General features: G+C 41.3%; 1 protein-coding gene across 2 annotated transcripts in view; it reads right to left on the reverse strand.

Moving 5' to 3' along the window:
- The window catches only part of NUP58 (nucleoporin 58), a 48,215-nt gene that overhangs the window by 17,567 nt on the left and 7,087 nt on the right, over nt 1-23,561 (reverse strand). For both annotated transcript variants that reach the window (XM_075592226.1, XM_075592227.1), the window contains exons 2-10: nt 20,930-21,075; nt 12,012-12,164; nt 10,981-11,109; nt 8,984-9,103; nt 7,882-7,906; nt 7,209-7,274; nt 5,582-5,756; nt 2,796-2,875; nt 757-875 (exon numbers count right to left, since the gene is read on the reverse strand). In XM_075592226.1, the coding sequence (XP_075448341.1) occupies nt 757-875; nt 2,796-2,875; nt 5,582-5,756; nt 7,209-7,274; nt 7,882-7,906; nt 8,984-9,103; nt 10,981-11,109; nt 12,012-12,164; nt 20,930-21,075 (1,013 nt within the window). The remainder of the gene's footprint in view (nt 1-756; nt 876-2,795; nt 2,876-5,581; nt 5,757-7,208; nt 7,275-7,881; nt 7,907-8,983; nt 9,104-10,980; nt 11,110-12,011; nt 12,165-20,929; nt 21,076-23,561) is intronic.

Here is a 23,561-nt window from a genome sequence, read left to right on the forward strand (position 1 = left end):
AGCCAAAGTTTAGTGTAAAGGTGCAAGTGGGAGAAGCTACAAGGAATGTGCACTGTGTTCATTTGAATGTCTAGGCTTGGCACCAGATAACTGCTATTTAAATACCGATATTTGAGACGGGATTGCCGTTTGTAAAGTTCAAGTTCCCCCGCTGACTGTGGGGAAGGGGTGAAAAATACCCTATTTGTGATGTTGGTGGGTGGTAAATCTCTACACAACATAACTCTCCTCTCTGCCCCTCTGTAGCATACGCCATCACACGCTAATGACGGGAGCAGCTTTTTAAAGCAGCAGTCCAAGATGCCGTGTTTTTTGTTTGTTTTATCCCTTTAATATGTGCATCAATACAATCCACACAATGATAAGTAATTAGCTAAGTTGCCAATTGATCGACGAAGATTCGGCACGAGGGTTCACTAAATTTCTGTCAGTGAAGCAGAAGAGGACCAAAGATGCACATTTCTGTGGGGAAGATGTGACAAGGCAGTCACTAGATACAATTGGTGAACTACTCGAGAGGGTAGGGCTTAAAAAAGGCTGTGTCAGAGCCTGTTGCAGAAGAGGAAGGGGACGTGACTTTGTAAATGGTTGCTATAGAAACAAAAAATGTTTTTTAGATTATAATACAAAAAAATGTCATTCAGAATTGTTTTAAAAAAACAAAACAAATGCTGAAAATATTTTCTCCCAGTACAGAACTGATTTATTTAAAAAAATACACATGTAGATATTGCTTGGTCTGCAGATTTAAGATACCTTGAGGAGTTAAATGTGAACTGTTGGCTTGTGTCGCAAGATGATTTTCCAGTTCTTCGATTTGCTGTCTGTACTGTTGTAATTGGACCTCAAACTGTTCCACCAATATTCGGAAGTAGCTAGGAGATGCAAAAGAATTGTTAAACTGCAAACCATTCAGTGCTGAAACAGTGAGGAATGAACTGCTTTAGTAACCTAAGTAGAAGCAGATACAATTAATAGGCCGAAGTTTAAAAAATCATGCAGAATTGCAGGTTTCAATGTTGGCCCCTGCATTTGCAGAAGTCAGCACCGCTCCCAGGAAGGCCCACATAAGCCATTACTGTTGCATCCAGTGCAGATTTCTACAAATACAATAGCTCAAATGGGCCATGCCGGAAACAAATATTTAACTAGTCAGATATACTAGCTATTGCTTTCCAAATTGTCAAATAACTTAATATGCTGTGCAAATAGATGAGAGCCTATGAGCAATGCTGTGAGCAAAACAACGAGCAGACCCTTTTCAGCACGCAGCATAACGGTAGGTGATATTTTAGGAAATTAAAGGAATAAAAATCAAGACCCCTTTGGCACCAAAGCTGTTAAGGCAAACCTACCCAGAGGAGCCAGCAAATGCATTGAAGGAGTTTAGGAATTGTGTCCTGTAAGATGTCTATATAAGTGCGAATGGTGCGTCATAATGTGCAGAGCAAGGCCTCGTCTAACACGAGCTAAGCCTTGAAGGCAGGAGTGGAAGGAAGTGATGCGTAGGAAGGAGAGGCACAGACTTTGATCAGCAGCTATGGGAGTTAAGAAGAGTACTTGGAAATCAGTTATGAGAAGTAGACAGGGGCTGTGTTATGCAGTTAAAGAACTAGAGGCAAATAAGAGTATTAGGCACAAACTGGATGGAGATAAGTGAATAGTATAGCGATTAAACCCGTGAAATACAGTATCGAAAAAATCTCACACGACAAACCTTCATGGAGGAACACACTGGGTATGTAGATGTTCTTCTCTCCGCAGCGATCTTCATGGGAAGAAGACAAAAAGAAACATAGTCTAATAATGTTTATTATGTAAATGACATGCAAACACAGAGGGGAAAGGACAAACTCACACTTTCCCAGCTGGAAACATGCATCAAGTGATTTAGCGCACACCGACACTCCGGGTACGTCCTCGGCTGCAAACACAGTGCGCATTGCTTCTGTCTGGCCTCTTACTTCCGCAATGGAATTGCAGAGTCCTGGGACAGCTGCTGATGTTGACAAATCCCAACGCGTTTCGACTTCCTTAGGAGAAGCCACGCGCGCACGATGCTTGCAGCCGAGGACGTGTCCAGAGTGTCCGAGTGTGCCCTAAATCACTCAATGCTTGTTTCCCGCAAGGAAAGTCTGAGTTTGCCCTTTCCCCTCTGTGTTTTATATCATTTACATAGTAAAACGTTATTATACTACGTTGTTGCTTTTTGTCTTCTTCGCAATGAAGATCGCAGCAGAGAGAAAAACATCTACATACCAAGTGTGTTCCTCCGTGGAGCATTTTGTTATGCAAGATTATTTCGATTCTGTATTTGACCTATTTCACAGGTTTAATCACTATAGCACTATTCTCTTATCTCCAACCAGTCTGCGCCTAATACTTTTATTTGGATCTAGTTCTTGAACGCTTTGGAGACAGTGTATTGGCAGCACCTTGGTTTGGAGACTCATCTCATCACAACATTCACCGTTTATTTGTGGCAGTGATATACCACTTGCCATTACTTTCACCTGAAAAACGTCATTTTGTAATATTGTGTTTTGTTTGCGCTTTTATTGTTCCCTTCCTTCTTGCTGTGTTATGCAGATCTGAATAACAAAGAGTGGTGGTTTCGGATTGGAAAGAATGTGAAGGACTTCATAGTTGACATGAATGTACTTGCCATGTGTTGCGGTCAGTTTTCAGTATCATTGTTTATTATTATTGGAAACCAGAACGGGACACTGCTGTTCAAGTGATTTCTTGGCAGCATTCGATCATTGTCCAAAAAAAAAAAAAAAAAAACAACTTACTCTGCTGGAGCTGTATTTTCATGTTGAAGGCCAGGCGGCGTTTTCTGTGACCTTAAGGCTATTTCAGCATTTTTGAGTTCCTAAAATTACAAAATATGAAAAAAGGTGTCTACAATTAAAACGTTTTTGAAAGAAAAGGGGAACATTCCCTTTTCAAGTTTGCTCTGGTAGACGCAGCAGAGGAACAGTACGTCATAGGATACGGTTGTCACATTTTGCTGCTCCCAAAAAGCTATTTTTACCATTAAGGTTTACATGTTTTTATCATACATTTCTGTAGTGTATATGTATATACAGGTCTCGACAAACGAGGGCAAACCCCACTCACCCCCACCCTCTCTAACGACTCTTACCTGTGTGAATGTATGGTAAATATGTGTGTGTATGGTATGTGTGTGTGTGTGGTATGTGTGTGTGTGTGGTATGTGTGTGTGTGTGGTATGTGTGTGTGTGTGTGTGTGTGTGTGTGTGTGTGTGTGTGTGTGTGATGTGTGTGTGATGTGTGTGTGATGTGTGTGTGATGTGTGTGTGTGTGTGTGTGTGTGTGTGTGTGTGTGTGGTATGTGTGTGTGTGTGTGTGGTATGTGTGTGTGTGTGTATGGTATGTGTGTGTGTGTGTATGGTATGTGTGTGTGTGTATGGTATGTGTGTGTGTGTATGGTATGTGTGTGTGTGTGTGTGTGTGTGTGTGTGTGTGTGTGTGTGTGTGTGTGTGTGTGTGTGTGTGTGTGTGTGTGTGTGTGTGTGTATGGTGTGTGTATGGTGTGTGTGTGTGTGTATATGGTGTGTGTGTATGTGTGTGTGTGTGTGTATATGGTGTGTGTGTGTGTGTGTATGTGTATGGTATGGTATATGTGTGTGTGTGTGTGTATGGTAAATGTGTGTGTGTATGGTAAATGTGTGTGTGTGTGTGTATGGTAAATGTGTGTGTGTGTGTGTGTATGGTAAATGTGTGTGTGTGTGTGTGTGTGTGTGTGTATGGTAAATGTGTGTGTGTGTGTGTGTGGTAAATGTGTGTGTGTGTGTGGTAAATGTGTGTGTGTGTGTGTGTGTGGTAAATGTGTGTGTGTGTGTGTATGGTAAATGTGTGTGTGTGTGTATGGTAAATGTGTGTGTGTGTGTATGGTAAATGTGTGTGTGTGTGTATGGTAAATGTGTGTGTGTGTGTATGGTAAATGTGTGTGTGTATGGTAAATGTGTGTGTGTATGGTAAATGTGTGTGTGTATGGTAAATGTGTGTGTGTATGGTAAATGTGTGTGTGTATGGTAAATGTGTGTGTGTATGGTAAGTGTGTGTGTGTATGGTAAATGTGTGTGTGTATGGTAAGTGTGTGTGTGTATGGTAAATGTGTGTGTGTATGGTAAATGTGTGTGTATGGTAAATGTGTGTGTGTGTATGGTAAATGTGTGTGTGTGTATGGTAAATGTGTGTGTGTGTGTATGGTAAATGTGTGTGTGTGTGTATGGTAAATGTGTGTGTGTATGGTAAATGTGTGTGTGTGTATGGTAAATGTGTGTGTGTATGGTAAATGTGTGTGTGTATGGTAAATGTGTGTGTGTATGGTAAATGTGTGTGTGTATGGTAAATGTGTGTGTGTATGGTAAGTGTGTGTGTGTATGGTAAGTGTGTGTGTGTATGGTAAGTGTGTGTGTGTGTATGGTAAATGTGTGTGTGTGTATGGTAAATGTGTGTGTGTGTATGGTAAATGTGTGTGTGTATGGTAAATGTGTGTGTGTATGGTAAATGTGTGTGTGTATGGTAAATGTGTGTGTGTATGGTAAATGTGTGTGTGTATGGTAAATGTGTGTGTGTATGGTAAGTGTGTGTGTGTATGGTAAGTGTGTGTGTGTATGGTAAATGTGTGTATGGTAAATGTGTGTGTGTATGGTAAATGTGTGTGTGTATGGTAAATGTGTGTGTGTATGGTAAATGTGTGTGTGTATGGTAAATGTGTGTGTGTATGGTAAATGTGTGTGTGTATGGTAAATGTGTGTGTGTATGGTATGTATGTGTGTATGTGTGTAAGGTATGTGTGTATGGTATGTATGTGTGTATGGTATGTATGTGTGTGTGTGTGGTGTGGTGGTGTGGTGTGGTGGTGTGGTGTGTGTGGTGTGTGTGGGTGGTGTGTGTGGGTGGTGTGTGTATGGTGTGTGTGTGTGTGTGTGTATGGTGTGTGTGTGTGTGTGTGTGTGTGTGTGTGTGTGTGTGTGTGTGTGTGTGTGTGTGTGTGTGTGTGTGTGTGTGTGTGTATGTGTGTATGTGTGTATGTGTATGTGGTGTGTGTGTGTGTGTGTGTGTGTATGGTGTGTGTGTGTGTGTATGGTGTGTGTGTGTGTGTATATGGCACATATGAAAGTAAAGGAGAAAGCATTCACGTGCACTTGGTCGACGTTTCAGTCCTTACCCCTTAGAAAGGTCCAGGTTAGACTGAAATGTCGACCTATGTTGATTAAATAACAGGTTCTCGTGAGTGCTTTCTTCTTTACGATCACAATACTTTTTTGGAGGCTATTTTGGAGGATTCCAATTGTAGTGTTGGCTGCCTTGTGTTTTACACAGCCGATTCCTGTGCTCAACAGAAATCATCAATGGTTCAAGTTAACCCCCATTGCCCAATATCACTTTTTAAAATTTTACCTCAAGCAAATCAAGTGCGCAAATGTAGATATACCACACTAAGGTTACATTTAATGCTTGCAAACGTCTAGCTGCTAATAATTACATAAAGGAGAGGTCTTGTATACGCTGCCGTGCAAGCGGTCAATGCTAAAATCCACCATACCTGAGCAGTTTCAAATTTTAATTTGTCAATAGCCAATGTATTCCTCTGGAGGCCACTGGATGCAACAGATAAGAGCTGCCTCAAGGCTTTAATGTCCTCTTGTACTTTCAGCATTGCTTTGGAAGACATTCTGCTAATCTCTTCCTGAACCTGTTTCTGCTCCTTCACAAATTTTCTGCAGAAAGGGAACACAAAACATGCATTAAAGAAAAGGAATCAGCAGACAACTGTTTTAGAACTATGCAAAACACAATACATCAATACTTGTTTTTCTGAGATCTTGCTGATTCCAAACTAAAGTTTGCTTACCATTGTCCCACTACAACAACTAAATTGGATCTGAGGCTAATTATTAAGCAACTCCAACAGTGCAATGATTAATAAAAAGTTAAATGCTGCCAGATTATAATGGTGTTTTCACATGTGCAAAATATATTTTAGCCTTTATTTGTAAGTTCCTATTAACTTTGCATCATGTCACATAAAAAAAAAATGTTTAAGCCGTTGGCTTTGTACAAGTCTCTGATACCTTACAAATGTGTATGTTACAAAGAAAACAGAGGAGGCTCTGTACACACCAATTTAAATTATGAGGAACTCTTGTTGGTCCACTAAAAATGTATTATTACCTTACAATGAATCTACACCGGGGCCATTAGGGCTACTAGAACTTTGAATTAAAATAAGTCAAATCCCAAGGCCTTCCAGGCTCAATTACACAAACACCCCTTTTCCGTTACGACCTGCCTTAATACTGTATTAATTGACCACAATCCATGTTTGAGAAAAGGAATTAAGTTAAAGCAGCATTCGGGGTGTGTCACCCTGATCTGAACCACGCTATTTGCAGCTCTGTGTTGTATAGATACTTGCCAGTGACTTTAAGAGATTAAATCTCCATCCAGCTTCCTATTAGATGCCCATTTAAATAACCAGGAAGAAATAACATTGTAAATTCACCGGTATGTATCTCAGGGACTGGGGGATCAACAAAGTTGTAAATTGTGATATTTAGCTCAAGAGCAGAGATGGCCAACTCCAATCCTCAAGGGGCACCAACTAGTCAGGTTTTCAGGATATCCCTGCTTCAGCACAGGTGGCTCAATCAGTGGCTCAGTCTCACTGCACTACCTGTGCTGAAGCAGGGGTATAATGAAAACCTGACGGTGGCTCTTGAGGACTGGCGTTGGCCACCCCTGTTCTAGAAGATTCCCCAGTCCATTCTCGGAAAACCATTTTTTACATTTATTTTTTGAAGGTGTTAGCTGTAAACGATTGCGGCTTTAAGCAGTCGCGATGTTGACACCGGTATACTGCAATTGTTTTACCACAAGGCTGAGTAAAAGGATTTTTACAAAAAAGAAGAAAACAACGTTCTGAGCTTTCCACACCTCTATTCATTTTGCAATGTCTGCCACTTCTCTCCAAGTGAAGTTATCACCACAGACAAGAGTTCATGTACAGTTTTGTTAACAAAGCTAGTTATTTAAATCACAAACCCTGTTGACAGATAGACCATGGAAAATAAGTGTCAGATGTCTCCCAATGGTACGTTTAGATTTTAAAAAATAGTAGTACGGGCCAAGAAGAAAAAGAAAAAATAACTTTAAGATAACTCCATACTTACTGGAAATTGTCTACATCCTGACATATTGCTGGAGGCAGATTTTCATCCTTAAGTGCTTTGCTATCTCTGTGAAGAAAAGTTTAATTTCAGCTGAGACAGTGATGTTACACACCACCCACAACCAAGCATCCCTTGTACCATTAGCCCAAACTCTCACACCGAGATGCCCAATCATAAGGGAGAGGATCAAGCAACCACCCGCAGTAAATTCCTTAAAATGCAGTACCTACGAAGGCGAGTATCTCGGTAACAAAGTGATCCCGGGACCAAAAATGTACGCGGTTCAGCTCCAGGGACCCCTTGCTCCATTACCATAAACAAAAATGGCCCTTGGGTGCAATGCTGGTACAAGATATATTTAATTGAGGCCCGGAAGTCAGAGGAACACAAGAAATGACATACGACACTGCATTGGTGCGGAACTAGTCCAATAATTCTAGCTAAATGACACAGAAACCCGGCTGAGATTATAACCTTACAGTTCATTAGATGAACCCAAGTTTCATTAGTAGTTCTACATTTTGCAAACTGAAAGGATTTGAAGATGCGATGATTACGGAGGAAGTATCACTACAATAATACAAATAAATTGATACAACAAACGTTTAATACAGCAGGAACTAAAAGCTCATTGTAAAAGGAAAAGATTAAAAAATAAAAACAAACAACTTACTCTGGTCTGGTTCCAGTTTTGTCACCTGGAGAAAAAAAAAATTAAATACACATCGACAATCTTTGACCTGCATGTGAAAAAAAATCAGCACGGTGTCTCTAACTTTCTTTTCTAAAAAAGGATATAAAACCTCCAACCTACTCCCACTTCTAGTTCTGTACAACTATCATCACATGGATTTTTAACAAGAATTACAATCTAGAGTGTATGCAATTTACATCTTTTGTTGACATGCATTGTAATGTTTGGCCCATCTAATTGCCTAAGTGAGCAGGTTAAGGCAAATATACTTTTAGAGACCTAGTCCATACTACTCCAGTACTTCCCAAAAAAGAAAGCAACTGGAGAAATTCTCAAATAGGAGTCTTTTTATGCCCAAATAGCTGGGGTTGCAAAGTCAAAGCACTCAATGAGCTCGTTTCCAATAGGATCATAAGAAAAAGAACGGCTACAAATCACATAGATGTTCTGTTATAAAAAGCATCCAATAAGATTAGGTTAGAAGGCAGTCGGCTAAATTAAACATGTTAAACTCTATGAACATGGTTGCATTGTAAAAGGTTAAAAAAAAAACACAACCATAAATCAATAATTCATTTGCTCGAATCAATAGCTTGCACAGAACTTTCACAACTATTTCCATCCCTACAATGCATAACGGAAAGGGACGTTTCATTGCATCTATACTGTGTCATTGTGTGGTTTGTGTCCCTTTTCCTAAATGGCATTGGTGATGACAATAACCTAAAAATAACAGTGAAAGCTGTTAAAAAAAAAAAAAAAAAAAAAATACATCTAAATGTGCATAATCCTTTTTCAGCTTACAAATGAAGAAAATCAGAAAATACAAAAGTTATTGGTTAAAGGTAATAATTTAGAACAAAATAAATAACAAAGTAAGATGTTGAACACATAAGTTAAGTCAACTTATTTTAACCAGACCGCCCAGTAAAATATCAAACTTTTGCTTTTACATGCTTTCCACCCATTTTCAGAATTGCTTGGCATTCTTAAACTCATTTCCTACAACCATATTCCCTCCTAAAGGACCCTTTAAAAGAGCCCCATTTACTTAAAAAAATAAATAACAAACAACACTTACTCTTTTTGTCTGATGAGCTGCTAAAATCTACTCCTCCAAGTCCTTCATTTGTGACAGCTGGTGCGACAGAAGAAACTGCTCCTAACTGTAAACCTAAGCCCAACGGGTTTTGGCCAAGCCCTAAAATTAGAGAACAGATTCTTAAGGTTCGTTGGCTTCATTACATCACAGAAGATTCCAGATCACTCAGATCAGAGAGACAGAAGGGCCCTACTAGGTAGACGTCTGCTGGGACTCTGCATTAACCCTGGTGAGCAATGCACGGCTAAGCAGTTGAAGGTTATTTTATTAAGAACATGGAGTATAAAAACAACCACTGAGAAATACCACTCTCCCGTCAGACAATTGCATCAGAAAACAGTCATCAATATTTTAGGCACAGCAACAGATTGGGACAACTTTACATTGTATATTTCCAACCGTCCTTTGTGCAGCTTAGAGGTACCCATCCCATTGCAGTATGTTCAAAAATAAAGTTTAAAAAAAAAGCCTCAACATTTATTACCATTTTCCATCTGGATTATCGGTCACGCTAACTAATAGAAACACAAATGTTTTCTACGTTAGCCCACTTTTATATTGTGTGCCCTCTCTCCCGACCTTATAAGATTGGGTTACTGTTTCTTTCACGCTCGGCACTGCTGCAGAAATTCAGTTTGGTTTTCAAGCTTACTTTTTTCTGGTTGCAACTTTCCTTTAATTAATAAACGCTTTATAATTAAACTGAAATAGAGACCGTGAAATAAACATTTCTGCAGCAGTGTTGTAAGATGAGATTTTAAGAAAGCGTGCGCAATATTATTACTATACGGGATATAATTTAGGATTTAAAACCAGAGACATAACATAAAACACAGACAAAGCTCAGTGCACATCCAGTAAAACTCATACACGGTACAGTGCCTAAATATACATGTATAAATAACTAATAAATAAAATGGTCTTTTAGTTTAACATTTTGGCCAAATTGTTGTAAGCCCTTGAGCCAACTGCACGGCAGACCACGTTTCAAGGGTCCCTACACTCATATAGATTCTTAATAACCTGTGCATTGCCAGGAAGAATGATTTATAATATATGTGTATTTAGGCACTGTACCGTATATGAGTTTTACTGGATGTGCACTGAGCTTTGTCTGTGTTTTATGTTATGTCTCTGGTTTTAAATATATATATATTGCCATGCCCAGTAGCACTCCTCTGTGAAACGTATATGCTTATATATATGTTGTGGTTATTTTGGGGGTTCAACATGAGCTTGTAGGTATTCTGTATGTGATATAATTTAGGACTCAGGATGTTCTGGGTAATATGGGCAATGTTATTCACCACCCCTTCCAATCACTCCCTGACGGAAAGATACAATGCAATTAGATGCACTGTAGTATTAATGGATCATTGTTGGGGACATGCATGCCTCCATTTACACTGTTCAAGAAACAGCATTAATCTTAAAATCCCACTTCTTCCAACCAGATTCACAACATGTGAAATCATATTTTAATGTTAAAACTGGACTACATTTTCTTCTGTAGCAATTACAGACCTGGCATTTCATGAGAGCTGCCCTTGACTTGGTTGAAATAAATTTGATCTGAAGCTTGATCACCAGTGAGCAATTATCTGATGTGACAAAGGACTTTATTATTAAACCGAGACACGCAAAACTCAGTGATGGGCTCTCCAGGTTTCAATACACTATCATAATACTATAAAACTTAGCATCCAAAGCACCTTGATCGAGTTGCTTGTCAGCGAGATGTGGATGTTGGTTCTTTATACTAGCCGGAGAGCATTCGAGTTGCTTGTCAGCGAGATGGGGATGTTGGTTCTCTATACTAGCCGGAGAGCATTCGAGTTGCTTGTCAGCGAGATGGGGATGTTGGTTCTCTATACTAGCCGGAGAGCATTCGAGTTGCTTGTCAGCGAGATGGGGATGGTTTTTTATACCAGCCGGAGAGCGTTCATTTGAGCGCACAGTAGAATAGATTAATTTACCTGTTGCTGCTGTATTTGTGTTTTGAAAGAGTGCGCCTAATCCCGTCAACGCTCCAAGTGATAAACCAGTGGATGTTGTTGGTGCCGTGGTCGCTGCATTGGCGAGGTTTAACATAAACCCAGAAGATCCTTATAAAAAAAATAAATGAAAAAGTTATAGCCGTGTCAGCTATAAGCAATCGATATGAAGCCAGGGATTCCTATAGTGACTCGCATAAGGGAAAAAAAAAAACTTTCACAATGCACTGAACAAGTTCTGAGTACCAGGAGAAAGAAATATTAAGGGCCACTGTCTGTTTAGATACAAACTGCAGTTCACTTACTCTCAATTGTAAGGCACGATTTTATAACAAAACAATATAGAGAGCTAATGTCAAATGTTCCAAAAGCACTTAATACATTGCACTATGCAGAATAGTCAACGAACAAAATATTGCAACATAAGTGCTAAAATGTAATGGTTAAAAAAGCCACTTATAGGGATCCTTAAACATATTTACCAAGTCAATATAAGACATGCAAATGTTGCAAAATAGTGAAACATTACTGTTAAATCTCCTCTTACTAGAAGATGGATAAAAAAAAAAATGCAATAGCACTCCAAAGTATAGAAAATAACTAAATGAATGCATTACTCCCATAATAAATGGGTTTTGTTATTTACTATATTTGGTGTGCTGATTCACATTTTTACCTATCCTGGTTCTATGCTCACTTGGGGACCTGGACATAATTGCACGCCCTGACAAACTGCACTTTCAGTTCTCGTCTTAAGAATTATTATTTTTTAACCCCTTGAGCGCAACACCCTCCTTACTTGAAGTTTGAATGATCCCTACATAAACATTTATGCCAAAACGGAGGGTCTTTGGCAAAATGCATACAAAAATAAACCTGGCATAAAGCTAGTTGATATATTTCTTTTTAATGAAGTTAACTGCCTCGAGCCATAGAATACAGCGTTCCTGAACGGTAATCTAGCTCCCGTGAACCATAACTGATAAAATGACAGCAGACAGTAACCCATGTACCTGATGCTGGAGTAGAGGTCAGAGCCGAGGACAATAATAGGCCACTGGCGGAGGTCGTAGCCACAGGCAAAGAGAACGGTGTGGCAGATCCCGCCGGCTTATTGAAACCCAAGCTGAAACCTGCGGTAGGTGCAGATGCTGCAGCGGCTGCGCCTGTAGAAAAGAAAATGGATTAAGAAAGAATTTCAGCAATAACTGCATTATTAGACTTCTCCATCTCTTTTACCTTTATTACATTTTACAAAGTAGAGATCCACAAGAAAATTCCCCCCTTTTCCATATGTACAGCATGTGACAATGTATAATTCAACATTCTTACCAACGCTGGCAACCATTTGGTGCTCCTGTTATAAATCTGTAAAAAGTCTGATTGTGTGACTAACATAATATCTGCTTTAATCAGTCTAATTCAACAGCTACAATGTATCCTTGTATTACCACGGTAACAGTATCTATTGTTATAGTTTGAAGGTCAAACTGCTGGGAAATTTGGCAACAAATTATCAAACAGGAAAATGTTGCAAAGATCTTGCACTGCTTGTACGGTGGGTTAAAGCTGCACTTCAAGCTGCCCTGTTAAAAATTATGTTTTCCCCCATTTAATATGTGCATCAATACAATCTGCACACTGACAAGTGATTAGCTCAGCTGCAGATCGATCCGTTCTCCTGTATTCCATCGCTTTGCTCTGGGGTATGTAATTTAGTTATGGCTGCAAAATAGTAACCACGATGCAAAGTTCTGTGGGGAAGATCATGTGACCAGGCAGTTACAATTGGTGCACTGCTTGAGGGGGCAGGGATCAAGAGCCAGAGGATGTCTCGGAAGGGGAAGGAGGTGTGCCTTTGTAAATGGTTTCTATAGAAACAAAAATGCTTGCTACATTAGAATATATTAAAAATGTCTTTAAAAGGTGTTTAAATAAAATGCTACAAGTATTTTCTCATAGTACAGAACTGATTAAAAAAATAAATTAATTAAAAAAATAAAAAATAAACGCATGTAGGATATTGCTTGAACGGCAGCTTTAATACCTGCTATTGAAATCAAACGATGCTTTGCTGCTTTAAAACACTCCTAACAGGCAGTAAGGTTCTCTTCGACAGACACTAATTTGGAACTCCCCCAGTTTTAGGCTAAGGCCATACAGCCTTCACCCGCGTGGAGGCGTGCGAAGGCTGTGACATCACCCTCATTCACCCTCATTGGGCGAACCGCTCACGTGACCTGGCTGTCGCACCGAAAAGCAAATTTCAACTGATTTCTCGCGCAACGCGTGCCCCCTCCTGCTGCCGTCCGCGCGGTTTATGGGCGCGGTCAATACCTTTAGGCAATGTGATCGCGCCATGCGCGATCTGCGGCATATGGACCTGCGCCTAAGATGAAAGGAATGGACCTATAGCGCATGGGAGAGATAAAAACAAAGAAGACAGACCATAGTGCCGACTAAAGTGTGTGGTGAAGAAACACTGGCCCGAGTGCTCACTCCCTTCACTGGAGAGGGTGGAAGGTGTTGAACGTCTCTGGGCCGCTACACTAGTTGGCCTGTGTGCTGGATGTGACAGTGGGATGCCACAGCAAGGTGTGAATACCATAATCTCTCCAAATAAAAATGATCTAGAAACACAGAATTTGATGGCAGATAAGGACCACTTGGATCACTTAGTCTGCCCATATTCTACATACGCCAACTAGTTTCAAGCTCCTTTTGGTTTCATATGCATTTTCTTTTTAACTATTTGTAAATTAAGGTAACAGAAAACAATGGCAGATAAATGCCTCTTGGTGTACTTCGTTCCATTCCCCTCCCCCTCCCCACCACTAATCAGTTATACGGGAACAGAAAGGGACCCCAAAATCTCCCTGAAACAAATATTCAAATAAACGTTACCAGCACTCAGGCGGTAGAGAGATAGATGGATATATAGATAGATATAAGGAGAGAAAAAAAGGGGGGTGGAGGTGGAGACTGGGAAAGGAGGTTGTTAATATACTGTACTAGAAAAATCTCTAATACAAAAAAATATTTGTGCGTGCGTGCCAGTCTGTGCGTGTATGTGTGTGTGTATGTATGTGCGTATGTGCGCGTGTGCGTGTGCATGTGCGTGTGTGTGTGTATGTGCGTGTGCGTGTGCGTGTGCGTGTGTATGTGCGTGTGCGTGTGTATGTGCATATGTGCGTGTGTGCGTGTGTATGTGCGTGTGTGCGTATGTGCGTGTGTATGTATGTGCGTGTGTTAGTCAGTGTGTGTGTGTGTGTGTGTATGTGTGTCAGTAAGTTTGTGTGTATGTGTCAGTGAGAGTGTGTGTATGTGTCAGTGAGAGTGTGTGTATGTGCGGCAGTCAGTATGTGTGTCAGTCAGTGTGTGTAAGTCTGTTAGTGTTTGTGTGGTGTGTATGTCCCTCTGCCTGTGTCCTTCCCCCTCTCTCCTGACTTTCTCTCCCACCCCACCCCCCCCGGGAGGTACACGACCGCGGAGCAGCCCCCATTCTCTACCCCCGGTAGAGCTGCGTGTCCTGCTGCAGCCAGCTCCCCGGCGGAGGTACGGGGCCACGAGGGGGTTACAGAAGGGCATGGTAACGCACGTGGGGCGCTCAGCGCTCTTCCTCCCCCCCCCTCTGATGTTGCTGTGGTGGACGCAGCGCGCTCAAACCCCCCCACTCCCCGTTCCCATGTCTGTGCTTGCACGAGCCAACACCAACGGCCTCTTCTGACGCCATCACAGGGCTACTAACGACCTGGGAGCGCAGCTGGGACAGAGAGCGGGCATGGTCCCAGGAGCCGGTCAGCGGCTTGTAGCAGGAGACCCGGTTGGAGAGCCAGACCCGGTCCCCGCTGCCCCGGATGCCGCCCGCTATGAAGAGGTAGTTGCGCAGCATGAAGACCCCGCAGCCATTGGTATTGGCTTCCTCCGGCAGCCGGGTCAGCGGCCTCCAGCCCCCCAGGAAGCCGCTGTAGCAATGCACCTGGGGGGAATGGCGGCACGCATGTGCTGGAGCGGGGCTGAGGGGAGGGGTTAGCCATCATAACTGCGCATGCGCGGCATGGCAGCGGGTTAGCAGCGGGCGGGGAACGGCGGCCGTTAGGAGTGGAGCCGGGGGAACGGCGCCCGTTAGGAGCGGCGCCGGCTGCGATAGTCACACAGGCGTGTGGTTGGGAAGCCGTGACGTCACTTCCGTTTCACATTCTGTCTCCATCTCTCCAGTTTTGATCAGAATAGGTGCCACTAAAGAAGTTTCACGTCAAAAAAAAATCCTTAGTCCAGCAATCTGCTCAATCTGCTTAGTTAAGGACGTTCTCCACTGAGCACAGAGCTGGACTAAGAACTTTTTTTCATTGAGCACAGCGCATCGGTTTTCGTGATCTAATACATTTTTGCCAACTTTTTGATTAGATTAATTCTGTCGCCTTTGATTACCTTCTCTATAACCAAGGGAAGTACTGCATTCGTTGGAGCTGTGGGATCGGGCTTGAAGGGGTTTTCCTCAAACAAGTGGGCAACGTTTCGAGTGCATGTTTGTTACTCTTAGTTATAACTACTTTTTAGTGTTTACTCTGTATTAGCAGATCTGTATGCAACGTCAGATGGACACATTACCTGCTGATGGACGAGTATTTCTTCGTATTTACGTTTTATGTGGAATTATTAACATACAGTATCTATTGCATATACTGTAATCCATTTTCATTATCTGTGTGTAATATTATCATTTTAGATATTAAAGAACAATTTTTCTAGTATACACTTACCTCTTTTTTTGGATCCGGTATGAGAGCTGGGAACCTATTACATTATTCTTCAGCACAGTGATGAATATTCACAGGATATTGAATAAAGGCTTTGGTTTCCATGCCTGCCCTGTGCATTTTTGCATTCAGTTACCGTATTTGCTTAAGTCACCCTTGCAATCAGACTGATGCATTTTATCCACTGCTCGTTCATTGAAAAAAAGAAAAATACAGAACTGCTTTTTCTCTTTAGTCATCTTACGTTTCACAGAATAACCGCTTGCTTTATGGCTGTTATAAACATTTCCCCCTCTACCATGCCAATTCCTGTAAGCACTCAATCATGTGTTAGTCTTACCTTGCGTTAACATTTTTCTTTTTAACTCGCTTTTCAAACTTTCAAAAACATGAACAATATATTCATTACCAGACCATATAAGCTCTTAAATACTATATACTAGGACAACATTAACTATTTCAGTGCCCTAGAACATATCTACATCATCATGGGTTCGGACACCCTTTATATCCCATGATTAAGTAGCGATGGTAAAAGAAAAAAATTCAAAATGCTTGTTTCATAGGGGAGATCGCGTCCTGCACTCCTATGTGATGGCAGACAGGACGACTCCACCCCCAACGTCCCATCAGTGACAGAATGATCACGGGACGTCGCGTGATCACTCGCGCTGGATGGGCCGCGGCACACTGGCCACGTGGCCAATCTGGCACTCAAACGTCATTGAGCCTGACAAGGCGAAACGCATTGCTATGAATTTGAATTGCAGACGGCCACCGTAGGGGACTTGCTGAAACTGACGTCACGACCCCAGGATCCGGACGCGGAAGTGGGGACTAATCTTGAGTCATACGCTACAAAACAGACCCTGCGGGTGCTGATGCAGGCATGCCAATATGCAAGTATGGAACAGAACATGTGATTTAAAGTGCGCAGCTAATACAACTTCACAGTGATAAGACACAAATAGTGACTTAAATCAACCAGGAGTGTATACCCATATGCCCAATAAAGGGAAACAATTAGTATATAATAATACAAAACCGTTACAGGTGAATAGATAAGCGTCTGCAGCCGTATCAAATAGAGTGGCTCACACCCTTTGCACTATAGAAACGAAAACACCAGAAAACAGCGCAAAAACGCACATGAAGTACATAGAAATAAGTTTTATCAATTTAAAAAACGTAAGTAATCTGCGTACATCAGATAAGAAGGGTAAAAGCATTGACTGTGATAAGCACAGAGGTTACCAGTCAGCAGGTAGGTACACGAAAGGGAAACATCTCGTAGCGATGGTATCAGGGGGTCATCACGGCTGAGAGGCCACGACGAGCCGTGACGACCCCCTGATACCATCGCTACAAGATGTTTCCCTTTCGTGTACCTACCTGCTGACTGGTAACCTCTGTGTTTATCACAGTCAATGCTTTTACCCTTCTTATCTGATGTACGCAGATTACTTACGGTTTTTAAATTGATAAAACTTATTTCTACTTCACCATGTGCGTTTTTGCGCTGTTTTCTGGTGTTTTCGTTTATGTAAGTGTGGAGTTACCTTTTTTTATGTATTAAATTCCTTTATTTGCACGGAGTTCGATTTTTCTCTGCACATACCTACACCGAGGTGAAGACGACCATTCCTAGACGTGGCCACTGAGTGGGAATCAGGACCAGAATATAGGCATTCTAATTAGAAACCCATAGACAAGAGACCCTTTATAGGATTGCTACTCACACACGGCCGTGTGAGTAATATACTTATTTTCACTTATATCCTCTTATTCATTACTGTCTGTACCATTGAAAGTGCTTTGACTAGGGAATTCCCTTTGAGCTCTACTCTGGGTACTCACACAGTTGGGAGATATTCAGTCTCCTTTTAATGTGTGCAAACACTGTTTTGTTTATTTTCCTTGCTGATTGAGTACAAGAACAAACAATAGGGGAGCACACAAACGGTTAAAGCAGCAATCCCAACGATGCAACCTTTATCTTCTTTAGAATCAGAACAGCTCTGAGGTCATATAGTACCAGTACCCAAGATATTTAGCTTTTGCAATCATTTTCTGGGTCCCTTTTGAAAATCCAAATGGCTACCTTGCAGAACTCACTCCCACGGACCAATAGGAAACTGCAATGTCAGGATGACACTGCATTTCCTATTGAACTATCCCGGCAGCCATCTTTGATCTTACCTATATTTGATCATACAAAAAGTATATGTCTTGGGAACCGGATATCTAGGGGAACCGAGAGGTCCCTTGAACTAAAAATGGTGCTCCAGAAACCACAAGCTCAGAATGAAAAAAAAAAAAGGGGGGGGGGGGAGAGGGGGGTAGGGTGGATTTGCTGATTGCCCATGAATGTTTTTGCCCAAAAAGTCAGAATCAATACACATTTCAAAGGGTGTCACAGCTCCTCTCAAAAGAAGGTCACATCGAGTATGTTATGACTTCCCTTTGTCATTTGATTTGTTGGTGTATTGTAAAGAATGTAAAGAGTCTACAAAAATACATACAGCCATACACACCCACACACCAAAAGACAGCCAGCCAGGAATCAGAACTCAACCAGCCACACAGCTGAACTTCAGTGCATAAAGTATAAATGTGAAGCAGTGGAAGAGTACATTTTAAAACGCGCCATACAAGCATTAAAAATAACCATGAAAAGGAAAAAACGAAACCATTTAAAAACGGCATTATGTCTGCTCACTGAACAAATTATATACCCTGTACACCCATGGCTGTGTTTCACAAGCCTCCCATTAGGTTACCGCTGGTAATGGGACTTTATAATACTAAAATACTAAACAAAGCAATAAAAGAATATGAACTTTAATTAATACACATACGTAAAACACATGCGCATATCTGTCAACCCATCCAATTAAAAATAAGCCATATATATGACACTGATAACTTGGTGCAATGAAAACAACTTTTGGTTAATTCTAGATCAATAACAGATAATTCATTAAAATAACTACTTGCCACTACAACGTTAACAAAAATGTATATATTGAAGCTTAACGTCCATATTTTTGGAACCCGTTATCTATTTTAAAGCAGCAATCGCCACCAGAAGCCTAAATGAGCAACTCCTACAATGTTCATCTTAGCCGCTGAACATATCCTGCTCTTTGTTTTAAATGTTTTTAAGTGTTAAAAATCATGATTTTCGTACTATCTACATCTGGGGGCTGTGTAAATATTTAGAAAAATGCCCTTATGAATACCTATGTATTCCTAAATTATTCTGTACTCTTATAATTTGGTATTTTCTGAAAAAAAAAATATATATATAAATATATAAATATATGCAAATATAACTGTATGCTCATCTGCATGTCTTAGGCAGGTCTGCAACCCCGCCTTTCCCCATTATCACCCAGCATACAGCACTTCCACTGCAGCAAGGGATTCTGGGAAATGACATGCAAATGAGCACACAGTGTCACTTTTTGCCTCAATAACCATTTTTAACATGGTTCCCTATAGACCTATAGGGAGCCATGTTAAAAATGGTTATTGAGGCAAAAAGTGACACTGTGTGCTCATTTGCATGTCATTTCCCAGAATCCCTTGCTGCAGTGGAAGTGCTGTATGCTGGGTGATAATGGGGAAAGGCGGGGTTGCAGACCTGCCTAAGACATGCAGATGAGCATACAGTTATATTTGCATATTTGCTTTCCTGTGGAGGGTTTTTGTCACTTTTTTACTCACCATAACTTAACTCAGTATTATGGTTTAGCCTATCCCATAGCCTCCCTTGCATTCCCAGTAAAATCAACCCCACACTGATGAGACCCATCAAGGTCGAAACAGCTGTCTGTGGGTGGTTTTCTGGGTATGCACCTTAACCCTGGCTGTGCTCAAAGCTGTGACCATGCAGCAAGCTTAAGCCTATAGGGAATGGTTATTGAGGCAAAAAGTGACACTGTGTGCTCATTTGCATGTCATTTCCCAGAGTCCCTTGCTGCAGTGGAAGTGCTGTATGCTGGGTGATAATGGGGAAAGGCGGGGTTGCAGACCTGCCTAAGACATGCAGATGAGCATACAGTTATATTTGCATATTTGCTTTCCTGTGGAGGGTTTTTGTCACTTTTTTTACTCACCATAACTTAACTCAGTATTATGGTTTTATATAAATATATATACACATGTTTTATTTTTTGTTTTTTTAGGTATTGTGTTGCACTATTGCATCCTAAATGATTACTGGGACTGCTAACAGATGCCAGTAATTAACTGCTGACATTTTCTTACAAGATTCATAAAAAAGGAAAATTCCCAGAATTTATTTTCAATGTCTCGAGTGAGTGAGTGAGACTTGCATTTTTCTGGCCAATTACCCTTAAAGGGAGATCTTTCACTGTAGAGAAATGGCTGTATTACAAATCAGACATGGAAAATATTCCATCCGAATCTGGCCAAGTATGCCTTTTGTTCCATTTTCATGACCTAATATGCCCATGTCTGTGAGGTCATACAGCTTTCACATTCTCCCTCTGACACCGTATGTAAGTACCTACTGGCTCAGAGTTTCAACTTTGCACTCTAAATGGTTAATCTATTTATTTGTTACATTGACTGTGCTTAGCAGGTTTTACCATCCTGCATACATTTGTAAATAAAATAAATACACATTTGTAGAATATGATATCTATATAACCTGAAATACCAAATTATCCAAGGAAAGAATAATATAGCAATTTATATATAGGCTGTTCCTTTGCTGCAAGTGCGTTTTTGGACAGCTGACCCTCCCCCCCTCCCCACCCCCCCCCCAAAAGGATCTTGGATTTGAATACTACACTAAAGAAAATGCCTATTTAAAAAAAATAAAGGGTTGCATCTAATTGATGGACATGCAACAAATGTTTTCTCTTTAGTTTTTATATGGAATGACCTTGTTTCAAACACTTAACTCTAGAACGAAGCGTTGGATATTAAAAAATAAAATTAAAAAAAACACTCTGTTTTGCAAAGGGCAAGAGGAGAAGTCTAAGAAAAACAAAATGGTGGCAATTACTGACTGCTGCTTTAAAGGTTTTTGTCACCCCCTCCTAAATAGCAGCCATCTACAGTATTTGGCAACAATGCGATGAGTGCGGACTGCTGCTTTAACTAGGAAAACAATTCTACCAAGTTAAGCATAGCTGTACCTGTATTTGCTCCTCCTAATGTAAATCCAGTGGAAGGTTTCGCTCCAAAAAGTCCACCGCCAAAGCTTGTCGCTGCCGCAGCTGTTGCAGGGGCTGCAGCTGAACCAAAAGAACCAAAACCGACTCCTCCAGTGGTGCCAGTGTTACTGTGGAAAAAATATACACAAATAAAACACAATACCACAATGAATATTCCGTGGACATTTCTCCACATCACACGCAGCATCTCCAAAGCGTAACTTATTTGCTGCCAGAGGTGCCTGCAAATCATTGCCCCCCTGGAAGCCAAAGGGTTAAGAAAATCACAATAGTAGTGTTATAGTTTTAAGATTACCAAAGATCACTGCGTCCTTTCAAAAAATAATTTGTTTATGGCTACACATTTCAAGATATATGTATGTATCGTGAAACGTATGTCAACAGTAACGCTAGAGGTAACAATAATCTATGTGTCAGATAGTGACCAATTATTCAACCACTATGTATATCTTTATTTTATAGTGCCATCATTATACTCGGTAAAGGGTAGAAATCCCAGCAGATACCCATTAAGACTGTCCAAAAAAAAAATCGGAATCTCTGTATAATCAGTAGCTCAATTACATTAGTCATTCAAGCCCAAAAGACCACTCATGCATTCAATTTCACCCCCCTATCAACAATGTTACATCTCAAACACAAATGAATGAAATAGGGGAAATAAAAACACTTGGGATTACAAGAAAAGTTGTACTAGCTGTACTGTTACTAAATCCAGTCAGCTCATTTCCCTTTTACTGAGGATGAGGTCTCCACGACTGCTTCCCTTGACCCTATTCCCTCACTGACACACTGAGCCCCACCTTAAAGCCGCAGTTGTCTTTTTTTTTTTTTTTTAATTAATTTTTTTACTTCAATAGTTTCATGTGTGCAATCTCTAATTACCTAAAGAACTGTATAGCTGCAGGTCAATTCGTTCTCCATGTATTGATCGGCGAAATTTGGTGACATAATTAGTGAAGGGATCTGTTTTTCTTCTGCTTCTGTCACTTAGTGGAAGCTCATGAATATTCATGAGCACTCCTGCACTGACATGTGCTAGAGGGAGGGCAGGGCTGACAAAGGGGTGTACCAGGGCTTGTGACAGGACAGGAAGGGGCAGTGCCTTAGCAAATGGTTGTTAAAATAGAATACAAGAAAATTGGTCTTTCAAAGTTGTTTTTTTAAGAACAGAAAATGCTAAAAGTATTTTTTCTTACTACAGAACTGATTTATTAAAAAAAACACACATGCAGGATATTGACTGAACTGCAGCTTTAACTCATTTTTAATCTCATCTCCAGCACATTCCCACCTTCCTTCAAACATGCACTCAACACGCCCAATCTACAGAAACACTCTGGATCCAGCCTTTGCAACTACACTTTGCCTCCAAGCTACTGGAGCAGCTGGTATACAGCCGCTTGACTCACTTTCTCTCCTCCAACTCTGCAAATCTGGTTTCTGCCCTCTACACTCCACTGAGGCAGCACTATCAAAAGTGGTCTACAACCTACTCACAGCCTAGTCTAAGGGTCACTTCTCCTTACTAACTCTCCTGGATCTCTGCTGCCTTCGACACTGTTGATCAGCTCTCTACTGCACACCCTCCACTCCATTGGCCTCTGTGATGCAGCCCTACCTATCCAATCGCTCTTTTAAGGTTTCCTACAGTGGCGTCTCCTCTTCGTCCCTCCTTGTCGGGGTTCCACAAGGTTTTGACCTTTGCCCGATGCTCTTCTCACTCAGCAGCTCTTCTCTCGGTGAACCAATACAATCCTTTGGCTTTCAGTATCATCTGTATGCTGACGAAACCCAAATGTACCTCTCATCCCCCGACTGCTCACCCTCTTTATAATCTTTGCACCTTCCACTGTCACCCCTACACCCAAACTCTCCCTCACTACCACAAGCTTACCAAAACATAAAACCCGCTGCCTAGGAGTCATCTTTGACTCAGCCCTCTACTTCATTCCTCCCATTCAAGTCCTCACTAGGTCCTGTCTCCTCCTCAGCAATATCGCTAGGATACACCATTTTCTCACTCACGATGCAACTGAAATCCTAATTCCTACCTTAGGCCAAGTCCCCGGTGGAGGCTGTTGCACACACGCCTGGCATCCTGGCAGTGTGTGCACAACTTAAAACCGCGATCTGCGGACTGTAGGGAGAGATTGGAGGCGCGGGGCGTAGCCAAAACAGGGGGGTGGGCACAGCCATGACGGGATAATCTTATTTTAGGTAGCATTTAGTCACTTCTACGGTTCATTATCAGACATGTCATTTAACATAATTTCAACTCGCTCATTCAGACCTGTCAACATATTAACCAAAATCAGATTGAATAATTCTTGTATTCTACAATTCACACATCTCTAACTATTTAAACAAATGTTGATAAACTTTTTCAGAGTTGCTACTCTGCCATTGGCCAACAGTAGCTGCGCTTGCATTGGCCCATACTATCTCCCCTCGTATTGGCTCCCAGCGCACCACGTGACCGTGAACATGGGAACACAATCATGCTGTATCCCCTGCTGGCTGACACGCCACAGCGCCTCGTGAGTCGACACGGAAGGAGACACTGGGGCCTGCCACTACCGAGGCGAGTGAT

The sequence above is a fragment of the Ascaphus truei genome, chromosome 3 (genome assembly GCF_040206685.1).
Source record: "Ascaphus truei isolate aAscTru1 chromosome 3, aAscTru1.hap1, whole genome shotgun sequence".
Lineage (NCBI taxonomy): Eukaryota > Metazoa > Chordata > Amphibia > Anura > Ascaphidae > Ascaphus > Ascaphus truei.